Source organism: Staurois parvus, unplaced genomic scaffold (assembly GCF_062004578.1).
Source record: "Staurois parvus isolate SC_StPar_1 unplaced genomic scaffold, SC_StPar_1.0 ptg000013l, whole genome shotgun sequence".
Lineage (NCBI taxonomy): Eukaryota > Metazoa > Chordata > Amphibia > Anura > Ranidae > Staurois > Staurois parvus.
The window spans coordinates 14,394,956-14,417,464 of NW_028317809.1; the positions used below are offsets into that span (position 1 = coordinate 14,394,956).

General features: G+C 39.9%; 1 protein-coding gene across 2 annotated transcripts in view; it reads right to left on the reverse strand.

Moving 5' to 3' along the window:
- Positions 1-22,509, reverse strand: part of CCDC158 (coiled-coil domain containing 158) — a 123,025-nt gene that overhangs the window by 18,337 nt on the left and 82,179 nt on the right. The window contains exons 15-21 of one of the 2 annotated variants that reach the window (XM_089675972.1): positions 21,438-21,550; positions 15,702-15,860; positions 11,808-11,900; positions 8,334-8,480; positions 7,577-7,716; positions 5,070-5,134; positions 433-615 (exon numbers count right to left, since the gene is read on the reverse strand). In XM_089675972.1, coding sequence (XP_089532098.1) covers positions 433-615; positions 5,070-5,134; positions 7,577-7,716; positions 8,334-8,480; positions 11,808-11,900; positions 15,702-15,860; positions 21,438-21,550 — 900 coding nt within the window. The remainder of the gene's footprint in view (positions 1-432; positions 616-5,069; positions 5,135-7,576; positions 7,717-8,333; positions 8,481-11,807; positions 11,901-15,701; positions 15,861-21,437; positions 21,551-22,509) is intronic. The other variant, XM_089675984.1, reaches the window with a different exon arrangement.

Below are 22,509 nucleotides of genomic sequence, written 5' to 3' on the forward strand. Positions count from 1 at the left end.
CCCTCTGGTTTATGACCTTTTTGGGTTTTGTATATATTTGTGTTTCACATATTATATGATCTATCTATATGTGGGAAAAGATGATGTTGGAAGGGGTGGCTAATTTGTAGTTTTCTTATACAGTACCTGTTTTTAGGGGTATTCACCCCAAGACATTTTAATGCATTATAATAAAATTCTTTGTTTTATGATATAGTTCTTATGAGTTTTTTCTGAGGGGGAGACTTTCAGCATTGTTAAAATCCCATTACTCCTCTTTTTGTTTACAATATATACATCTTTGGGATGAGGAGCTGAGACAGTCAAACTGGACCCATTGTTATTTTCTAAAAATCTCCATCATGGTTAGAGATTAATTTAAAAATAGTGCTTTTCACTACAAATAAGCTTAGAAAATAAAACGAGAGTAATATTCATAAAAAAATGACATACCATGCACAATGTTATTAGCGTAGATTGTTTCAAGAAAGCGATTTTGGTCCAATGTGTCACAGATATCAGTTTCACTGGCTGGAGCTGTCAACAGTGAATACACTGGAGATCTAGGTCGAATTTCTTGGCTTTTATAATGCTTCATTAAAGATGAGGTATAACAAGGGCTTGCTAAAATGTGGTCTTTGTAAAAATAAAGTCACAATTAAAAGACATAAATAAAATTAAATATTTCACAGAATATGGTATAGCTAAGGGCTGAGAAAGCAGTAATTATTATCAGCAAAACGTGCTTGCTCTGATCTAGTGGCATAAATAAGTGCCGTGTTTGCCTAGCCTTCTGGATTTGTTGGCATCTGAGGTCTGAAAACTGCATTGGCATTGACTTAGATGAGGAGGGCAAACAGAGATGTAGGATACTAAGTTTTGTTTAAAACTGCACTTATACTTTAAAAGGAAACTGCAATGATTTCGGTCAGTCATATCTCATTCTAAGCCAAGAGTGGAAAAGGATTAGAACCCCCATCATGTCATGTTTATATTTTCTGTTTTTTGATGGAGTGGAGAAATATGAGAAATCCCTGACACTTTTTTTTTGTAAGTACTTCATTGGGTAAATTTTGTCTTCACTTCCTATCCCCAACGGGATAAGGGAAATTCCTCTCATAGGCAGTTTGTATTAAAACAAAAAATTGACAAGGGTTTTAATCCTTCTCTATCTAAAACATCACTCTATAACAGAGCCAAAAATATTCTTTTTAAATGAGATTTTCAAGGTACCCAAATAGACATGAAAAAAACAGAAAGCTTTTACTACAGAAATTAATAAAATGGCAATAATAAACAGCGTTGACTGGCAATATAGTTTCAAACCTCCATTCAGCTCACATTTCTAATGTTATAGAACTACTCCTCCTAGTTACATGTGTCAAATATTTATATCATCCAAAACATGTCAAATTGTTGACAAATGGCTTAGGGGTAGAGTAGTAGACTATCACATTGTGTGATATGTTAACATAATGTCAGCCTGTGTTTAAAAACAAGAGGTCCAGGGGGCTGCACATATCTTTTCAAGGCAAATGGAGAAGGAACATACAAGGATTGCCAAAAAATTCCCACACAACAAACACAGTTATTCTATAGCAAAGATGTTTGTTCTTAGTCCTCAAAAAAAATCAAGAAGGTGGCCATAGACTCACTCAGTGGTAAAAACATAGGTATGCAGTCATGGGGTTACTATTTCATTTGTAGTAGTGCATTACCACCAGGACCAGATAATAGAGCCTTTTTTAGGTGCCTTGAACGTTAGGACAATATTATCTGCTTCCTTCCGATCCTATGGGTTTCACTTAACCTTGACATCTATTGTTTGTAGGTTTTTTTATGGACTCTTGCGTGCCTACCAAGACCCTCTCCTGCTTCTATCTCTTTTCCCGTTTGTTCATTCTTTATATCTCCCAGCCGCATCTTGATTGCTCTCCTTCCTTTTCTATGGACTCCTAGTTTTCCCCCCAGCTCGCACCCCCCCCTCCTGACTTCTCCATCATGTCCAGCAATGCCACCATCAGTCCCACCCCACAGGCCAGAGTACTAGGTGTCATCCTAGACTCCAACCTGTCTTTCCAACCCCAGGTCCAATCACTGACAAACTCATGTAGACTCCACCTCCGCAACATCTCCAAAATACGTCCGTTCCTAACCCCGGAAACTACTAAGCAACTCATCCACTCCCTATCATATCACGACTTGACTATTGCAACTCCCTCCTCACCGGCTTACCTCCCCACAGGCTATCCCCGCTTCAGTCTATCCTGAATACTGCGGCCAGACTCATCCACCTTACTAACCGCTCCATATCCGCCACCCCCCTCTGCCAATCCCTCCACTGGCTTCCGATTGCCCAACAGATCAAATTCAAAATGCTAACTTTGACGTAGAAAGCTGTTCATAACACTGCCCCAAACTACATCACCGACCTGATATCCAAATACCACCCTAAACGTACTCTCCGCTCCTCACAAGACCTCCTACTCTCTAGTTCCCTGGTCTCCTCCTCCCATGCCTGTCTCCAGGACTTCTCCAGGGCTTCCCCCATCCTCTGGAACTCCCTACCCCAATCCATCAGACTATCACCTACCCTCCTCTCCTTTAGACGCACCCTGAAGACCCATCTCTTCAGGGAAGCCTACCCTGCCCTCAGCTAATTGCCGATCTCCTCCACTCTTCCTACCACTCCATCCCCCACAGCTATCTCCTCTTGTACCACTATCCCCTCCCTCTTAGATTGTAAGCTCCAAGGAGCAGGGCCCTCGAACCCCTCGTGTATCGAATTGTATTGTTACTGTACTGTCTCGTGTACTGTCTCCCATTGTAGTGTACAGCGCTGAGCAAACCGTTGGCGCTATATAAATAATGTATAATAATAATAATATGGACTCTTTTTTGTTCTTTTTTCTTGTACTGGTACTTTACTCAGCAGTATTCCAGAGATTCACATTGGATCCCTATAAAAACTCCTGGATAACTTTTATAATCCCATTTGCCTCTTTTTACATAGTCCACATGGGTCATTCTATGGGTCCAGGTCTTCATTTATAGAATGTCCACATTATATATTTTTTTAATGTTATGCCTCTATCATATATTTTATTGTCATTCCCCTCTGAACGCTGCTGTATACCTGTTTGTGGCTATGCTTTTGAATTTGGTTGTTCCTTATCTTTTCTTGTTTTTTAAACTCAATAAAATATATATTTGCCTAATATTATTGCCATAATATTTTATTTGGCTTTTTGTATTGGGGATGCACCATCTCACAAATATAGAGCACAACTGGGCCACATAACGCCACTCTACTCTATGCCAAACAAAGTTTTTGCTACTTCTTGTCTGTAACATACCAGAATTCTTTCCTGCAACCATGGGTTAATGTTGATGGGGGAATCCCTTCCGTGGAGCTATTGTGCTCTCCCAGTGGGGGAGTGCGGGGAGCCGTCCCTGCCAGGAGAACAGAATGAGTATTGCTAACTGCTATAGCCGCTGGCAATAATCACATGGAAAATCTGACAGGCTGATTGTACCCAAGTCATACAACAATCGAATTAGATACAATCTACCCAGATGATTTGAATTTCAGCTGGTCCTTGCTGAATCATTCGAACCATGTATGGCCAGCTTAAGAACTGGGCATTACAATAATTAGTACAATAGTAGATGATAGAAGGAGATGAAAGAATAACGACAGGTAACAAACGTTAAAGCAAGGCAATACAAATACAATACAAGGTCAGATCAGGCAAAAAGAACACAATCTTAAATCAAAGCCAAGATGAGAAACTAGAAAGGCAGTAATTAGAAACGCAACCAGGTTAACCTGAAATAACCAGTTAAGTATGCCACCACTCCAGCTTTGGCTTTTCATAAGTATTGTGCGCATAGCCCACAGAGTTCACTCAACTCAATATCCCATATATAGTTTTATGACCACTAATTAAATCTAACACAACTCAAACAGGTATTTTTCATGGCAAGGGGCATCATTATCCAAACTCAAAACACAGTCAGCCTGGTATTATATAATGACAGATGTTATAAATCAGAGTACATTCATTCATTCCAGAGGGGGACTGACCATTTGGAAACTCGGGCACTGCCCGAGGGCCCGGGGTCAGTAGGGGGCCCCATGAGATGCCCCTGGTACCTTTTTCATAGGCTTTTTTGAGTTTGGGCAAGGACACAGGGGCCCCATGATCCCCTATTGCCCGGGGGGCCCCATGAGTTGTCAGTCTGCCCCTGATTCATTCATTCCTAAACTCTAACAATGAATGTCTCTTATTTGTCCCTTTTGGTCTCTTAAATTTACCACTGAAAGGGTTTTGCATATGTGAAAAAAATACCTGTTAATCCTGTCAGAAATCTTGTGAGATGATAACTTTTGCCTGTGCTGCACTGCTATCAGCCTGCATTGTTCCTACCTATCTATATGCTCTACAGACCAGCCCCCTCCTATGTTATGGAGAAGAGCCAGACACAAAGATATGTTACATGAAACTAATACTTTATGTTAAAGCAGAGTTCCACCCAAAAGTGGAAGCTCCACTTGTTTGCATCCTCCCCCCCTCCACTGCCATATTTGGCAGCTTTTGGGGGGGAGCGGGTACCTGGTTTTGAAAGGTACCCGCTCCCACTTACGGCTTCGTTCTCCATGGTGAAGTGAATCAGAAATTTGGCCCCTTCTTTCCTCCCGCAGTCTCCTGGGAACCTTCACAGGTCCCAGGAGACTGCCAGACCAATCAAGATGCGCAGCATGACTCACGCATGCACAATGGGCACCCGGCTGTGAAGCTGCAACCTGTTACAGCCTGGTGCCCACAGTTCAGATGCCAGTGCCGTGAAAAGAAGAAGGACAGAAGGGATGGCACGGGTGAGAACATTGCTGGACCCTGGGACAGATAATTGTGTGTTTATTAAAAGTCAGCAGCTACAGTTTTTGTAGCTGCTGACTTTTAATAAACACAAAAACGGCTGGAACTCCACTTTAAGGACAATCAGCTCTTCTACCTCTACAGCTGAAAATTTGCAATGTCACTACATAAATCATACAAAAAAATTATGTAATCCATCTGTAAACTTACCAGAGCCAGTAGGTGATAAGGAACAAATTTTATCTTCGAGATCAGTTGTGTGCAAAGTTAGCTCCCTACAAGCAAAGGATATAAAGTAAGCTAACATTTCATTAAAATATTTTCAGGTTGTTCATAAAAAACTGATTACACCACAGCACAAGTATCACGGCATCTGCGCTGAGACGCGTTAAAATATCGTAAACATTATTATAATGCATGATTCTCAGTCTAAGCTGCATAGGAGGCTGTAAACATGAAGGCCACAAAAGCACCTAAGCTTTTCCTCATCACTTAAAGGGTAAGTTAACTTTTAGATAAGATAATCCCTACACTCTACACTGCACTAGCAGCCCTGAAACCTGTAACCATCATATTGCTCGCAATGGCGAGCGGACATTGGTCAGCTCAGCCATGTGAACGCACCAACCAATCAGAATATCTCCTTTCTTCTGGGATGCCATTCTATTCCTATTGGTCAGCACATTCCCCTCTAAAAGTAAACACCCTTTAAAGCTCCTTACCAGTTCAATAATGAATGAAATGGTGTAAAGTGTCTCACCTCTAGGAAAGCTAGGTTCCAGTAATGAAAATCCAACCATGATTTCAAAGGGCATGGCCTTTCCTCTAGGTGACTTCTAGGTGGTAATCTGCATTTTTGCACTGGGGAATATGGATCTAGAATCTCTGACCCACTGGCATGATCCATCAAATAGAAAGTAGCATACTATCTTTTGAAGCACTGGTCTTGGGGGTCTATTGCCACTCTACTGAACCAGAAGAGAATTGTAAGGACTATTTTACCAGTTAACTGACTGATCCTCACATAGATTGATTTGTGTGTTCCTACTATATGCTGCTAAGCTAGCATAATGTCCTTGGCATTGCCTTCTGTTTAAATGTCCTATACATCCACTGCAGACATCACAACAAAGAGGGACATTATAATGAACAGCAATGGCCGATACACAGTATAGGATGCATTCACAGAGACCAGTGATAGGGACATTTTTCTGCTGTTCAGTGGATGACATGATTTTATAGTGAATGTAATGTCCCTATCACTGCTTTCTATGAATACATCCTATGCTGAGTAACATAATGCCCCTCTTTGTTGTGATGCCTGCAGACCACAACCCACATACTCATCTTTTCTCTATTTAACCAGATGTCTCAGACTGGATTTATGGTTTAGATTTGAAGACGGTATTTTTAATTAAATGAATATAAAACTGGGAAGGTTTTCATGATTATTGGCTTTTCTGTCCTTCTGCGAGTAGTGTTAAGCAACGGTTAGGCAAATTATTTAATCGATAAATATCTGGTCTGACCCTTTTTTCAACCAAAATATTTGCAAAAGGTTATGTGTATATTTAGCATTTATGTGTATTATTTATTTTATGCCTAGTATTTACCTGTAAAAGCCTCTGTTACGTAGACATCTTAAAGCCTTGAGATTGCTTCCTGGGCAACACCATCTTGGATATGATAACAGCAGCCACACCAGACACAAAGTTGTTACTCTATAGCACAGGTGTCAAACTGGAAGCCCTCCAGCTGTTTCCAAACTACAAGTCCCATGAGGCATTGCAAGATTGACAGTTACAAGCATGACTCTCAAAGGCAGAGGCATGATGGGATTGTAGTTTCGCAACAGATGGAGGGCCACCAGTTTGACACCCCTGTTCTACAGTATTCACCATTTGCTCCTCCCCCAGCAGCTACATAAAATGTTATGCAGGGAGGTGAAGGGAGGGGCAGAGGAGTTGGGGCAGCACAGACAGTAATAATTACACTCATAGAATAGGAGAGGGCTAAGCAAGGAAATTGAATCTACTGAAGTAGTTAAATTCTCTAGCAAGACACATTGCAGAAAAAATGACTTATGGAAAGAAAAAACACTACAAGCAAGCATTTTCAGGACTTGGGTTTTCTGTGCTTTACCTGCAATTTTTAATTTAGTAACAGGGCCTCTTTACCCCTATACTAACACCTGTCCTGCACTGACAGTTATCTTTCTGCACCCTGTTTCCCATGGCGGCAATTTGCTCACTACTGCCTCAGGACTACATGCCCATACACTGAATGCACTAGAAAACAACAGCTCTCTCAGAATTCTCTATGGCCAGTGATCAGTGTCTGAACTCACCCCTCCAAGGCACCTGACAAGAGATTCTATGAAGCATCTATATCCCTGGAACATGTGCCTGAACCAAGCACACTTTTCTAACAAATATATATATTTAGTTTTTTTATATTTTCTTGAACCACCTAATTAATAAGGTGCTAATGCCTCTGATTACAATTTACTTAAAACTACTTAATTAACTAAAATTGCATAAAATTTATCCCGTTTGCAAGAAACAATATAAGATTCATAAAATAAAATAATATAAAAAGAGATTCAGCACTTCCACTTTAACACAAATCCAAAAGAAACTGACAGTGTACTACAACTATGCATCTCTAGTAGTAAAAAGAAAGGATTCAATTACAACTAGAAAGTTATTTACTCTTACTTGGAAATATGGGTTGACGTATGGTCAGCTTTCCTACTCAGTTTCAGAAGTGCCTCATCTTTAAAGGACGCAAAAGGTAAGCCGTCTGAAAGATTGATTGCTTCCACAGTGGGTTCCACCATGTTATAATTAACAGATGGCTGAAACAGTAAGCAACGAGTGTCAGCAAAAAACAGGTCTTACTGAAATTAAGAGAACATTTCTACAACTCCACTGTTAAAAGAAAAAACATTCACTCCATCAAAAAGCAATCAGTCATTCTTAAAATATTAAAGAACTTAATTTTCTATGATGTGTAATTGAAAAACTTTTCAATAAAAATAATCAGCTGAAAAAAAAATTACAAAAGAACTAAAATAACCTTTATTATGATTTTCAGTGAGAAGAGCTATTAGGGCTGCCACAAAAGGCACACATACTGTAGATGTTCCTTGTGATGCATCAATGTTCAATTTTAGGGAATTAATTTGTCCATGTTGTCACCCAAAATTTTCCCAAAATTTGACAGTGAACATTTACCCTATGGGGTTTATTTTTCTTAACAGCCTGTTCGCTTTGCGAGGGAAGTTACACTTTGCAAGATAATTGTTTTTACTTAGTTTAGTTTTTAGTAGAGTTAGATTATAATAGAAATGACTTATGAAAATATTCAGGTTTTCCCAATGTATTAAAGAAATAAAAAAAGTACTAGGTTCACAATAGATTACACACATTTAGTGCCCTGGTAACTAAAATACAAAGACAGATCTAATTTTACCTGTGTAGACATGATGACTTTAGGGCATGATTTCACCAGCAAATTATATTCACGTACAGGAACATCACATCGCTGAAGGAAAGATTCTGAAGCTATTTGATGCGTTGGTTTGGCACATGTCTCAGATGAAAATGGACCTCTGAGCTCCTATAAAGAAAAAGAAGATATATATAAATATATATATATATATATATATATATATATACACACACTATATTGCCAAAAGTATTTGGACATCCCTCCAAATCACTGGATTCAGGTATTTCAATCACCACCTGGCCACAATTGAATAAAATCAAGCACCTAGGTATGCAGACTGCTTCTACATACTGTACATTTGTGAAAGAATGGGTCAGTAGCTCAGTGAATTCAAGCGTGGTACCGTGATAGGTTGCCACCTGTGCAATAAGTGCATCCGTGACATTTCCTTGCTACTAAATATTCCATGGTTAACTGTTAGTGGTATTATAACAAAGTGGAAGCAACTGGGAACAGCAGCAACTCAGTCACAAAGTGGTAGGCCACGTAAAATGACAGAGCGGGGTCAGCGCATGCTGAAGCGCATAGTGTGCAGACTTCACCAATTATCTGCATAGACAATAGCTAATGACCTCCAAACTTCACATGTCCTTCAGATTAGCACAACAACAGTGTGTAGAGAGCTTCATGGAATTGGTTTCCATGGCTGAGCAGCTGCATCCAGCCTTACCTCACCAAGTGCAATGCAAAGCGTCGGATACAGTGGTGTAAAGCATGCCGCCAGTGGACTCTAGAGCACTGGAGACATGTTCTCTGGAGTGACAAATCATGCTTCTCTGTCTGACAATCTGATGGAGGTGTCTGGGTTTAGCGGTTGCCAGGAGAACGATTCTTGCCTGACTGCATTGTGCCAAGTGTAAGGTTTGGTGGTGGTGGTGGGGGGGGGGGGGTTGTTGGTGTGGGGATGTTTTTCAGGGGTTGGGCTTGGCCCCTTAGTTCCAGTGAAGGGAACTCCTAAGTCGTCAGCATACCAAGACATATAGGACAATTTCATGCTACCAACTTTGTGAGAACAGTTTTGGGGTGGTCCCTTTCTGTTCCAACATGACAGCACAACAGTGCACACAGAAAGCTCCATAAAGACATGGACGAGCGAGTTTGGGGTGGAGGAACTTGACTGGCCTGACCTCAACCCGATAGAACATCTTTGGGATGAATTAGAGCGGAGACTGCGAGCCAGGTTTTCTCAAGTGACATCAGTGCCTGATCTCACAAATGGAAGAATGGTCAAACATTCCCATAGACACACTCCTAAACCTTGTAGACTGCCTTCCCAGAAGAGCTGAAGCTGTTATAGCTGCAAAGGGTGGGCCAACTCAATATTGAACCCTACATACTGAAACTGGGATGCCATTAAAGTTCATATGCGTGCAAAGGCAGGCGCCCCAATACTTTTGGCAATATAGTGTATATATATATATATATATTCCCTTTGTTGCTAGCCATCTGCAACATCATAGAATACTGAAAAATGTTAAAAAACCTCCAGATATCTGGCTACATCCAGAAAGGCTATCATCAAACTTTAGGTGGAAAAGGATATCCTCTAGAACTGCCACATGGCCTGCTGCATGCTGGCACATTTCAGTGACTGTGCAGATCAGATTTCTTGGTTGGGTTCTGTTGATATAGAGAAGAAGATGCTGGTGGATGTCCATATTCCATCTGGATGGAGAAGACAGCCTGGCTGGGTGCAACCAAAGATCTGGAGGCTTTTCATGACATACTTCAATATTGTTATATTTCTGGGTTAACAGATATTTGGTGGATGCTATTGAGTGCTGTTAGGTTGCCATTGGATACAGAACAATTAATTATTGACAATGGGGGGAGATTTACTGGAACTGGAACACGCAAAATCTGGTGCAGCTGTGCATGGTAGCCAATAAGCTTTTAACTTCAGCTTGTTCAGTTAAGCTTTGACAATAAAACCTAGAAGCTAATTGGTTTCTATGCAGAGCTGCAGCAGATTTTGCAATCTCCAGTTTTAGTAAATAACCCCCAATGCGACTCTGGTATTATTAGAAACAGTTTAGACCATGGATCACATTATAATTTTAATATCAGAGATTAAGGATTTAACCACTCCATAAAATTACTATATTTAAAAGAATACATTTTTATTAAGGCTTTTTCGGAAGTGCGAGATGCATCCATCAAATCTGGAAATGGCAAACAGTGGTACAACAGAAAGGTACATGGCAACAACATTCATCATCAATATATAGAGCTGATGTTGTAAAGAGAACTATTTTAATAAAAATATCTGAGTATCTGAGAATCTCTCATCCCCATTCTTCAAGTGTACAAAAGAATCAGGGAGAAGCTGAGATAAGAACAAAATGGGGTTGTTTTCCCACCAGAAAGGAAAATCATAGGAGAGGAGATATTAAAGTAGAACTATAGGCAAAACTTTTTTCATTTTTGATAGAGTAAGGGAGGGTTATAACACCTGTCAATTTATTTTTTGCCATCTGTGTCCCATTGGAACGATTTACCTTCAACAACATTAAAGGAGATTTTTCAAGTAAGCTTGTATTGGAATGTCAAATATAGATATTGTTAGTATTGATAAGTGATATTACAATGCAGATGTTATAAAATAAAACTGTATGCTATGAGCATAGATTTCCTTTAAAGGTTTACAGGGATAAAACTGTACAATGCTGATCCTATACTACAAGTCACGTGTATATACGCACACAAAGTGCCTTTAATTTGCCTGGCTACACATGTGAATATAGGCTTAAAGTGAATATTCTGCATACCAAATGTCCCAAATTTTGTGCAAATATAATGCAATGATAAAATTAAGCATAACCCTCATGTGCCAAAGTGTGCAAAGTTATTTTCTACATCTGAAAGAAAAAGGCAGCTGGAGTGTAGTAATATATCCCAGTTAGAGGACAGTAACACATGCTAATGACACCTGCTAATGTATTAACAAGCACATACTGTGGTGAAAGACACAGGACACAAATAGGATTTGTGAAATTGCCATCTGATGCAGCATACCATCCTTTCTGGATATTTTACTGTTCTTGATTTAATAAAAAAAGATCCCCTTTACCCCTATATTCTGCAGGAAGATGAGGAAATAGAGGGCACAGTCACCTTCACTGCACATCCAGTGGATTGAGGGGAGCCAAGGAACACCTTCTTAAGAATCCCTGCTGAGATATACTGTATGCACTTCAATTCCTTATGAGCAGAGACTATGAAAAGATTTTAGGGGACTACAGAACATTTTAAGGGAGTACCTCTCAGAGCAACTGATAATATAATATAATCATATAAACATTGTTATAGGAAGGGGGCATGCTGAAGGCCTTCCAGACAAAGGAATATCAGTTCACATGCCTAAACCAACAACATCACAGTCTAAAAGTAAAAGACAAACAAATGTTGAATTAACAGTAGCTCAATCTTACTTGCCTTTAAGTCCAGTGTGTGCTGTAACCTCAAGAGCATTATCTCTTGTTCCAGGCGCTGGATTACTGCTTGACATTCAGAGAGCTGCAACAAAGTCTGCAGCAAATAAGAAACAGTTGAAAAAAATCTTCAGTTAGATCTATTATAGTCAGAAAATTCAAAGTCTTTATTTTTAAAACAAATGCAGGTTGGATATCCCTTGTATAGAAACATACTCCATGACTTATACTCTTTAAATCTTTAAGACAGTAAACCTACTATGGAAACCAAAACATACAACTAATATAAGTCACTAACTGCCCAACAATACTCACAGCATCTTCTGCACAGCAAATTAACCTCAAAACATGAGCCCACATAGCAGGCAGATTTCAATTTGAGTTCCAAGTTGGAGCTCTGGCCATATCTCCCTACACTGCAACGTGTGCCCCTAATGCAGGCCATAGATGGGTCGAAAATCGGCCGATTTTTCGGCCGAAAATAAAAACAGCCGATTTTCGGATCGTTAGTGGGCTATTTGTTCGGCCGTTTTTCGGTATTTTGGCCGTTTTTTTTTATCGGTAAAGTTGGAAAAAAATCTTCGCGGCAATGATGGGCAAATCGGCCGATTTTTTACCGATACAAAATCTGCGCATGAGCAGTGACCTGCAAGAGGAAGACAAAAAGAAGAAAAAGAAGAAGAAGAAGAAGAGGATGATGATGAAGAAGAAGAGGATGATGATGAAGAAGAAGAAGAAGATGAAGAAGAAGAAGAAGAGGATGATGATGATGAAGAAGAAGAAGAGGATGATGAAGAAGAAGAAGAAGGATGATGATGATGAAGAAGAAGAGGATGAAGAAGAAGAAGAAGAAGAAGAGGATGATGATGATGATGATGATGAAGAAGAAGAAGAAGAAGAGGATGATGAAGGTGAAGAAGAAGAAGAAGAAGAGGATGATGATGATGAAGAAGAAGAAGAAGAAGAGGATGACGATGAAGAAGAAGAAGATGATGATGATGATGATGATGAAGAAGAAGAAGAAGCGGATGATGATGATGAAGAAGAGGATGATGATGATGAAGAAGAAGAGGATGATGATGATGAAGAAGAAGAGGATGATGATGAAGAAGAAGAAGAGGATGATGATGATGAAGAAGAAGAAGAAGAGGATGATGATGATGATGATGAAGAAGAAGAGGATGATGATGATGAAGAAGAAGAAGAGGATGATGATGAAGAAGAAGAAGAAGAAGAAGAAGAGGATGATGATGAAAAAGAAGAAGAAGAAGTAGGATGAAAAATAAGAGGAATTCCAGTACGGCAAAAAGTGTCCCTGCAGAGAGCTCCGCTATTTCTGACAGTTCTTTGACATTTACAGCGGTTGCAACATTGTATCTATTTGTTTCTGAATAAAAACATCTGTATCCTAAATGGAAACAAATAGATACAATGTTGCAACCGCTGTAAATGTCAAGGAACTGTCAAAGAACTGTCAGAAATAGCGGAGCTCTCTGCAGGGACACTTTTTGCCGGCTGTAGACGGGATGAAAATCGGCCAATTTTTTTTACCATTGCTGGTAACGTCGGCCCATTGAACGACCGATTTTTCGTTTTCTAAAAGAAAAATCGGCCGTTTTTCTCCCCGTCTATGGCCTGCATTAGGCTCCATGTACCCAGGACATTTGGAAAACACTTCTGAATGATGGAAACTGACTGCTGGAAAATGTAGGTTAAAAAACATCTGTTTAGCCGCGTTTGCATACCGCTTTTATGTGCGTTTATGAGCGTTTGCGTTTAGAAGCGTTTTTTTAGATAACCTCAGGAGACCTTCCAAAATGCCCAGAATGTACTGAAAAACAGTAAAAAATTAACTATTTCAGACATTTTGAGAGAAATAGAGAGAGCAGTATTTGTTGAGATTAGGTTTTTTTTTGTGGTGTTTGGATGTGTTCCAGCTCATTTCTGTGCAGAAATTATTGCAGCAGTGTCTAACATATTTTCCTTCATGTGAAACCTCAAAGTATGGTGTACCAAGTCCATTTGAGTACTGGGAAAATGCTTTGTTGCATTTTTCATGATGAAATAAGGCTCTGGAAAGCACCTGGAAATGGAAGAGTTAAAAAAATGTTCCAAACGCAAACGCTTATAAACGCGGTTAGCCACGTTTACACGCGTTTGCAAGCATTTGGCGTTTGAAACACTGATAAAATCTACTCCTGAACGCAAGTTTGGTTTGTTAAAAAAAACAACTGTAAACTCAACTGCCTGTAAACGACAGTGTACATGGACACATAGGAAAACATTAGGGAAAGTTCAGGGATTGCTGAAAAAAATGCTGAACAGCTCCTAAACGTGAGCTGCAGTGTACATGGAGCCTAAGTGGCCAGTAGAATTGCACTGTGAGATGCTGGGGGTATGTCAGAGCCCAGACTTATACCACAGGACACATTGCAGAGTCTATTCAGGTTTGAGTGTTTCTGGAACACACATAGGAAACTATGATCACAACTGAAAGCACAGGAATGGCTCTACAGATATATATTGAGTTCTTTGACACATTTTCTTTAAAGTGTTACTAAACCCAGGACCCTGCATTCACCATAATTGGGTTTCCCACGGTACACAGAACATGGAATTGCAATTTTTTAGTAAATATAAACTGCTAAATACCGTTTCTCATCAGCAGTTAGAGCAGTCTTGTGACTTCAGCAGAGCACTGGTTAAAGCTTGTAGGAGTTTTCTTTCTGTTCTAGGAGGATGTGAAACGCCTGACCCTCTGTCTGGACAGTGCTGATTGGCCCTTTGCTGATCACATGCACCCTCCCAAGAAAACAAATGCCTCTCTAGCAATACACACCAAACTGAGCATGTGCATGTGTCTACGGATTCAGTCTGTGTTAGGTGGTCATTTCAACAAGAGGAGGGGCAGAGAAGAAAGGATCCAACAACCTTTTTGCACAATGCAGAGGATTAACCCCTTAGGTTCCACAGTGAGTATAACAAGCATGCTTTACTGCATATACAGACTGATGTTACTGTTGTGGGTTTAGTAACACTTTAAGCCATTATATCAGAAGCACAGCAAGTTAAACCTATGTGCACTGTGGAGGTCAAAACTGATGCAGAAAACTGATGCAAACACCACACCTAATGATTGGTAAACTACAATATATAAACGTTTGTTGGTTTCGGGTTTATTGCCACTTTAATGGTTAATGGCATACAATGTATATGCCTCAAAAACTAACAAATGAAAATTCTGAAATGTGTATCAAAACATGCAGGGGTATATTTACTAAAATTGGTGCACTCAGAATCTGGTGGAGCTGTGCATGGTATCAAATCAGCTTCTAGCTTCAGCTTTTTCAATTAAGCTTTGGCAATAAAACCTGGAAGCTGATTGGTTTCTATACAGAGTTATGCAGGCCATAGACGGCTCGAAAACAGTGCGTTTTTTCGAACGATAAACGAAAAATCGGTTGTTTGTTAAACCAACGTAACCATCAACGATTACAAAAATCGGCCAACCAAGTCATAAAGTTCACCCCATATAAAAGCCAAAACTTCTGTTCCTTCCAGGTCACGGCTCATGCGCATATTTTTTTTCGTAAAAACGATGGTACGATTTGGCCATCATTGACGTGAAAATCGGTCGTTTTCCACGAATTTTCCAACATGACCGATAATCCAAAAGTGCAAAAAACCTGAAAACTGGCCGACCAATCAACCCACTAACAGTGCGAAAATCGTCCGATTAATCTTTCGGACGAAAAATCGTCCGATTTTCAAACCGTCTATGGCTGGCATTACACCAGATTTTGCACTCACCAGTTTTAGTAAATAACCCCCACAGTGTCATAATTTTGTACCTAACATTTAGCATTGTGGTTTAAGCATTTCTGTGGATTAGTATTACCTTGTCTAAGGTAGCTTCTGTGTTTAACACATTTCCTTTAAGAGCTATATTCTCTGATTTCAGAATCTCCGCAGCATCACAGAGTTTGTTTTTTTCTGCTACCTGATTGGCGCACTTCTGCAGTAACTTTGTTTTTTCCAGTTTTAGATGTTGTTTATCCTTAAAAAGTAAAAAATTACATTTTATTTATATATAAAACATTAAAAAAATAGTTTCTTTTTTATTCCAGGAGTAGATATCCTAAGGAATGTTATTCCTAAATATAGATTAAACCATGAATTTGAAAGTAGAATGGCATAATTACTAATTGATTTTACTCATAATATCTATTTCCTAGATTGTAAGCTCTAACGAGCAGGGCCCTCTGTTTCCTCTTGTATCAATTTGTATTGTAACTGTAATGTCTACCTTCATTTTGTAAAGTGCTGCGCAAACTGTTGGTGCTATATAAATCCTGTATAATAATAATAATAATTTCCTTTCTGGACAATATATGATTTATGTATTTGTTTGTGGATGTTTCGGAATTTCTCTTTTTCCTTGTTCTTGTATTATTTAAAAATATAATAAAACAAAAGTAAGTGGAACCTTAATAAAATACACTACAGGAAACCAGTTGGTGATTGCACCACATCAGGATTCACACTATACTGGCAAATGTTACAATAGGATGTAATGCTTTTATGTTACACACCGCACACTTTAATTAACCTCTGTATTCATTGTTCTAAGCCACTAGGGATATTAAAAAGAAGTACCTACACATACTTTTAGTTACCTTCCAGAGCACCCCAGAATTCACGAAACCTGGGGTGCTCAGTTACACAAAGTTGAATTTCAGTTCAACTTCTCCCACATCCTGAACATTACTATAGGTGACCCTATGTGGTGAGCAATCTCGTTGCCAATAATGTAGTGCATAAAGCAAGCAGCAGGGGGCTTGCCACAGCTTCAGCTTCAGAGCTATAAGCCAGTAATAGATGGATCGAATCTCAGCCAGGTTAGCAAGGAATGGACGAGATTCGATCTACAGTTGCAAGAAAAAGTATGTGAACCCCTTGGGATTACGTGAAGTTTTGCATAAATTGGGCATAAAATGTGCTCTGAACGTCATCTAAGTCACAACAATAGAAGAACACAGTCTGCTGAACATAATACTACACAAACATTAGATGTTGCCATGGTTTAATTGCACATAACATGTAAACATTCACAGTGCAGGGAGGAAAAAGTATGTGAACCTTTGGACTTTATAACTGGTTGACCCTCCTTTGGCAGCAATAACCTCAACCAAACGTTTCCTGTAGTTGCAGATCAGACCTGCACAACGATCTGGAGTAATTTTGGACCACTCCTCTTCACAAAACTGTTTCAGTGTAGCAATATTTTTGGGATGTCTGGTGTGAATCGCTCTCTTAAGGTCATGCCACAGCATTTCAATCGGGTTGAGGTCAGGACTCTGACTGGGCCACTCCAGAAGGCGTGCTGTGCTGTGCTCTTGCAGTCATTTTTACAGGACGACCACGCCTAGGGAGAGTAGCAACAGTGCTAAACTTTCTCCATTTGTACACAGTCTGTCTTACCGTGGACACATGAACATCAAGGCTTTTGGCAATACTTTTGTAACCCTTTCCAGCTTCATGCAAGTCAACAATTCTTGATCGTAGGTCTTCTGAGAGCTCTTTTCTGCGAGGCATGGTTCACATCAGACATTGCTTCTTGAAACCAGTAAACCCAAAACAGGTGTGTGTTTTTTAAGGGCAGGACAGCTGTCAGCAACACATCCAACACATCCACTATCATCACACTGATTGGAGTCAAGGTTGGCTCACTCCTGGCTACAATTAGCTCTGGGAGAAGTCATTAAGCTAGGGCCTCACATACTTTTTCCTCCCTGCACTGTGAATGTTTACATGTTATGTGCAATTAAACCATGACAACATCTAATGTTTGTGTAGTATTATGTTCAGCAGACTGTGTTCTTCTATTGTTGTGACTTAGATGACGTTCAGAGCACATTTTATGCCCAATTCATGCAAAACTCCACGTAATCCCAAGGGGTTCACATACTTTTTCTTGCAACTATCTATGGGTAGGCTGACAGTTCCCAAGCTGATTCATCGATCTACTTGGGTGCAACTAGCCTGTCAAAAATGTAGTATGTGATTGCTGGCGGCGGCTATAGCTGCAAGCGGTATTCATTATGTCCTCAATTTATAATAAGAAAGCGCCATCCCACAACTATGTGTCAAAAAACAAACAAAACACAACCAACAATCAAGGCAGCTACCCGTTTAACCACTTCAATACCGGGCAATTTTACCCCCTTCCTGCCCAGGCCAATTTTCAGCTTTCAGCAATCTCACAGTTTGAATGACAATTGCATGCTCGTGCAACACTGTACCCAAAATAAACTTTATCATTTTGTTCACACAACTAGAGCTTTCTTTTGGTGGTATTTAATCACAGCTGGGGTTTTTATTTTTTGTTAAATAAATGAAAAAGACCCAAAATTTTGAAAATAAACTCCCAAAAAACAAGTTTTTCATCATTTCTGTTATACAATTTTGCAAATAATTAATTGTTCTTTATAAATTTAGACCAAAATGTATACTGCTACATTTTTTTGGTGAAAATAACCGAAATCAGTGTATATTATTTAGTCTGTAGGAAAGTTATAGAGTCCACAAACTATACTATATATCTGAAAATTGATCAATCCCTGATGTACCGGCAGTCTATCTCATTTCTTGAGGCCCAAAAATTTCAGGACGGTACAGATATCCCCAAAATTACCCCTATTTGGAAAGTAGACAGTCTGCAGTATTTAGTAAGAGGCATGACGAGTTTTTTGAAGTTGCAATTTTTTTGGTTATAATTTTTTGGAAAACAAATGAAAAAAAAGTTTCTCACCATTTTTTTTAAATATACTGTCACCAGTGCAGTACAGCGTCATCATGTAAGTGGTGCGGCAGTGATCAGGAACACTGACTGGTGACAATATGAAAAAAATATATATATTTAAAAAATGTTTTTATTACATTTCTTTTCTTTTTTCACGGTAGTATGTTTTATTAAGAGGAGTAAAAATAAAGGCAAATACTGTATCCACTCCCAAAGGGGGCACTAACTAGTGATGGGCTGAACACTCAAACCTAACAAAAGTTCGACCGCGAACTTTGAACACAATGCAAATCTATGGGACTTAAACTGGTAAATTCAAAAGTGCCCATTTTGAAGGCTTTTTTGTAAGTTATTGGCCATATGGGGAGTCGGGTACTGCCTGAGGGACATGAATCAGTGGAAAAAAAAATTGAAAAAGTACTGGCAGTCATTTTTCATTGCTTAACCACTTCAAGTCCCGACACTTTGACCCCTTTCCTGTCCAGGCCAATTTTCAGCTTTCAGCGCTATCACACTTGAATGACAATTGCGCGGTCATGCAACACTGTACCCATATGAATTTTTTTAGCATCTTCTGGAGACAGATAAAGCTTTATTTTGACGGTATTTATTCAGCACTGGGATCTTTTTTGCTATATAAATGAAAAGTCCAAAAATTTTGAAAAAAGTGTTTTTCTTATAAAATTTTGCAAATAAATATTATTTCATCATAAATCTTGGCCAAAATTTTTTCAGTTATCTTATCTTTTTAGTAAAAACACAGTAACCCAAATTAGTTTATAACCAAAAATTAAAATTTTTAAAAATGTTTTACATTTTTATTTTTTTTTATATTATTATTTATATATATTTTTTTTACATACTGTCACCCTAGCAGTATAGTGTCTCCTTCTTTCTGGCTGCATTCTTGCAGCCATTGAAAAATACTGTGTGAGCTGTGATTGGTCACAGCTTGTTACATGGTACAAGGCTGTTGTGAATAGCCTTGTACCATGTGATCTCTGTGATCATTCACAGATTTCACACGTAGTAAGCAATGATGGCAGAAGTGACTTCTTGCTTACTACCAGGGAGGACTGACCATTTGGAAACTCGGGCACTGCCCGAGGGCCCGGGGTCAGTAGGGGGCCCCATGAAATGCCCCTGGTACCTTTTTCATAGGTTTTTTTGAGTTTGGGCAAGGACACAGGGGCCCCATGATCCCCTATTGCCCGGGGGCCCCATGAGTTATCAGTCCGCCCCTGCTTTCAACTCTGCATGTGATCACTGCATGTGATCCGGAGGACACAGCGGGCACCGGATCGCGGTGCTGCGCGCTCCCAGGGAGCACGCACAATCAGGGGGCAGGGAGGCCGTTTATAAACGACCACCCGCCCCTGCACTGCCACCGCCCGGCCGTTTATATAAAACGGCCGGACAGGTGATGGTTAAAGTAAAGAAAAAAAAAATGTCATGCCTGGGGGGTCCCCTTACACTACCTGAAAAGTTGCACGGCTGTACAATGTATAGATCCTGCTGCAGCAGGACTGACATTTTTTTATAAAAAGCATGGGGTCCCTCCCCTAATCCATACTAGACCCTTTAAGTCTGGTAGGGAGGTTAGGAGAGACCCAGAGTAATTTTTTTTTTTTAAAGTGCGTGGGGTTCCTTCTAAAATAATTGCAGGCCCTTTAGACCTGGTCGGACCGTTAAGGGGAACCCCACCTCCCAAAAATGGGAAGAAAAAGTTCACTGAACACGCGAACGGCCTTCAAGCCTATCACTAACACCAACAAAAAACAGCTCACTAAGGGGATCCCTTCCCTCACACTGCCGCTCATTTCCACGGCCAACATGTGGTTTGTGCCTTTACTCCATTTAATAAAGCATACTGCAAAAAGTATCTCTTTTGGGCTTTTTCTGTGACATTTGTTTGGCAATGGAGGATGTTTAATAGTGGTTTTATTGAGTGGATGAGCTTCAGCGATTCTGCATAAAGTGGATAGCCTATCTTACCAGATACAAGATCTGATCTCTGATGCTTGCTGACTGCTTTGTTGGTCGATGTCATTTGGTGAGTGTGCAGTCTATCTGTGTGCACCCTTTTTGAACATGTTGGTGTTTGGGGACTTTTTACTATATATCATTTGGACCCAGGGGTGGACTGACAACTCATGGGGCCCCCGGGCAATAGGGGATCATGGGGCCCCTGTGTCCTTGCCCAAACTCAAAAAAGCCTATGAAAAAGGTACCAGGGGCATCTCATGGGGCCCCCTACTGACCCCGGGCCCTCGGACAGTGCCCGAGTTTCCAAATGGTCAGTCCGCCCCTCTTTGGACCTTTTATCACATTACATCACATGTATTTCTGTTTTTGAATTTCTACTATATACATTAAGTGGAGTTTGTACGTTTCTTATTGTTAATGGGCTAAAGGGGTAGCTGCCTTGATTATTGGTTGTGCTTTGTTTGTTTATTGAAACATAGTTATGAGATGGTGCTTTCTTATTATAAATTGAGAACATAATGATTACTGTAGAAGCTATAGCCAGTAATTACATACTAAATTATCTTCTGCCAGCCAGGAAGGCTCCCTACGCCCCCCCCCCTCCCCAGCAGAACACAACAGCGCTGTGGGAGGCACAGTCAGTGGTGATGGGGGATCGATCGATTTGATTTCCTTCTATCCGTGGTGGACGGAAAGAAAATCGATTCATCAATGGCTTGCCTTAGTCACAATTGGTTGAGAACTCCAATTTTAGGAATTCCAGAACAATCTGGATATCACCTAAGGTATGTGTGGACACTTATGGTACTATCTTGTATATCAAGCATAAAAATCTATGAAATATACCTTTGTTGCATTAGACAGGGCCTCCTCCAAGAACTGAATCCTAGTTTGTAAAGTATCAATCTGTTCTCTTTTGGCAGTGATTTTCTTCTGCATTCTTGTTGCAATTTTAATAGCTGTAAGAAGAGATTAAAATAGAAGATATTAATACAAGATTATGATTCAACAAAGTTTCACAATTATTACATATTTATTAAACAAGTTAAGTTGCAGATTGCCTGTAAAACATTTTAAACCTTTTCTGTAATATTTTATTTGATAGCAGATTTTTACCGATTCTCCCAACTTCCTCGCGCAACAGTCTCTACTTTCTACGTTGTGTGGGCCAGAAAAGAGATTTTATTGATCAAGGGCCACACCATACATTGCATATATTGTTTTACTTATGTGAGTGCAAAATATTTTTACTTAATAACATGTTCACATAATTACTACACTATGCGTGCCCCTGTTCTATTGTTTTTCCTTTGGAGCACACTTCTACCGTAATGAAGATTATTGTTACCTACTGAGAGTCGAAGAAAAAAAAGGACGGCTGCACTCCAAACAATCCACTTTATTGAACCAAGTAAAATAAATACAGACAGTAGAAATACAGTGGGGGACTGGCAGGTAAACGCGTTTCACGGTAAAGACAGCGCTTATGGGGTAATGAATAAGTGCTGACTTTAGCAGGAAACGCATTTACCTGCCAGTGCCCCACTGTATTTCCACTGTCTGTATTGTGTATTGTGGATTGTATAAGCAGATTGTTTGGAGTGCAGCCGATCAGACGTCCTTTGTTCTCATCTATGCAGCACACGAGCTGGGCTAGCACCTACAAGAGGAGCTGTGCTTGGAGATTGGGAGTCTCTCTTCCTTGAGGAGCGGTAATACATACTGAGAGTGGAACTTATGAGGGGGCAGAACCTGCCACCCAGAGTTTTACCTTCAAGCATTCTTTTCATGAAGGTAAAAAACCTTCTTTGTGCAGCAGCCCCCTCAATCTATCCCGGGACTCCCTCTCCTCACTGGATGAGACAGAAGCAGAAGCCATTGGCTCCCACTGCTGTCAATCACAGCCAGTGAGCCAAAG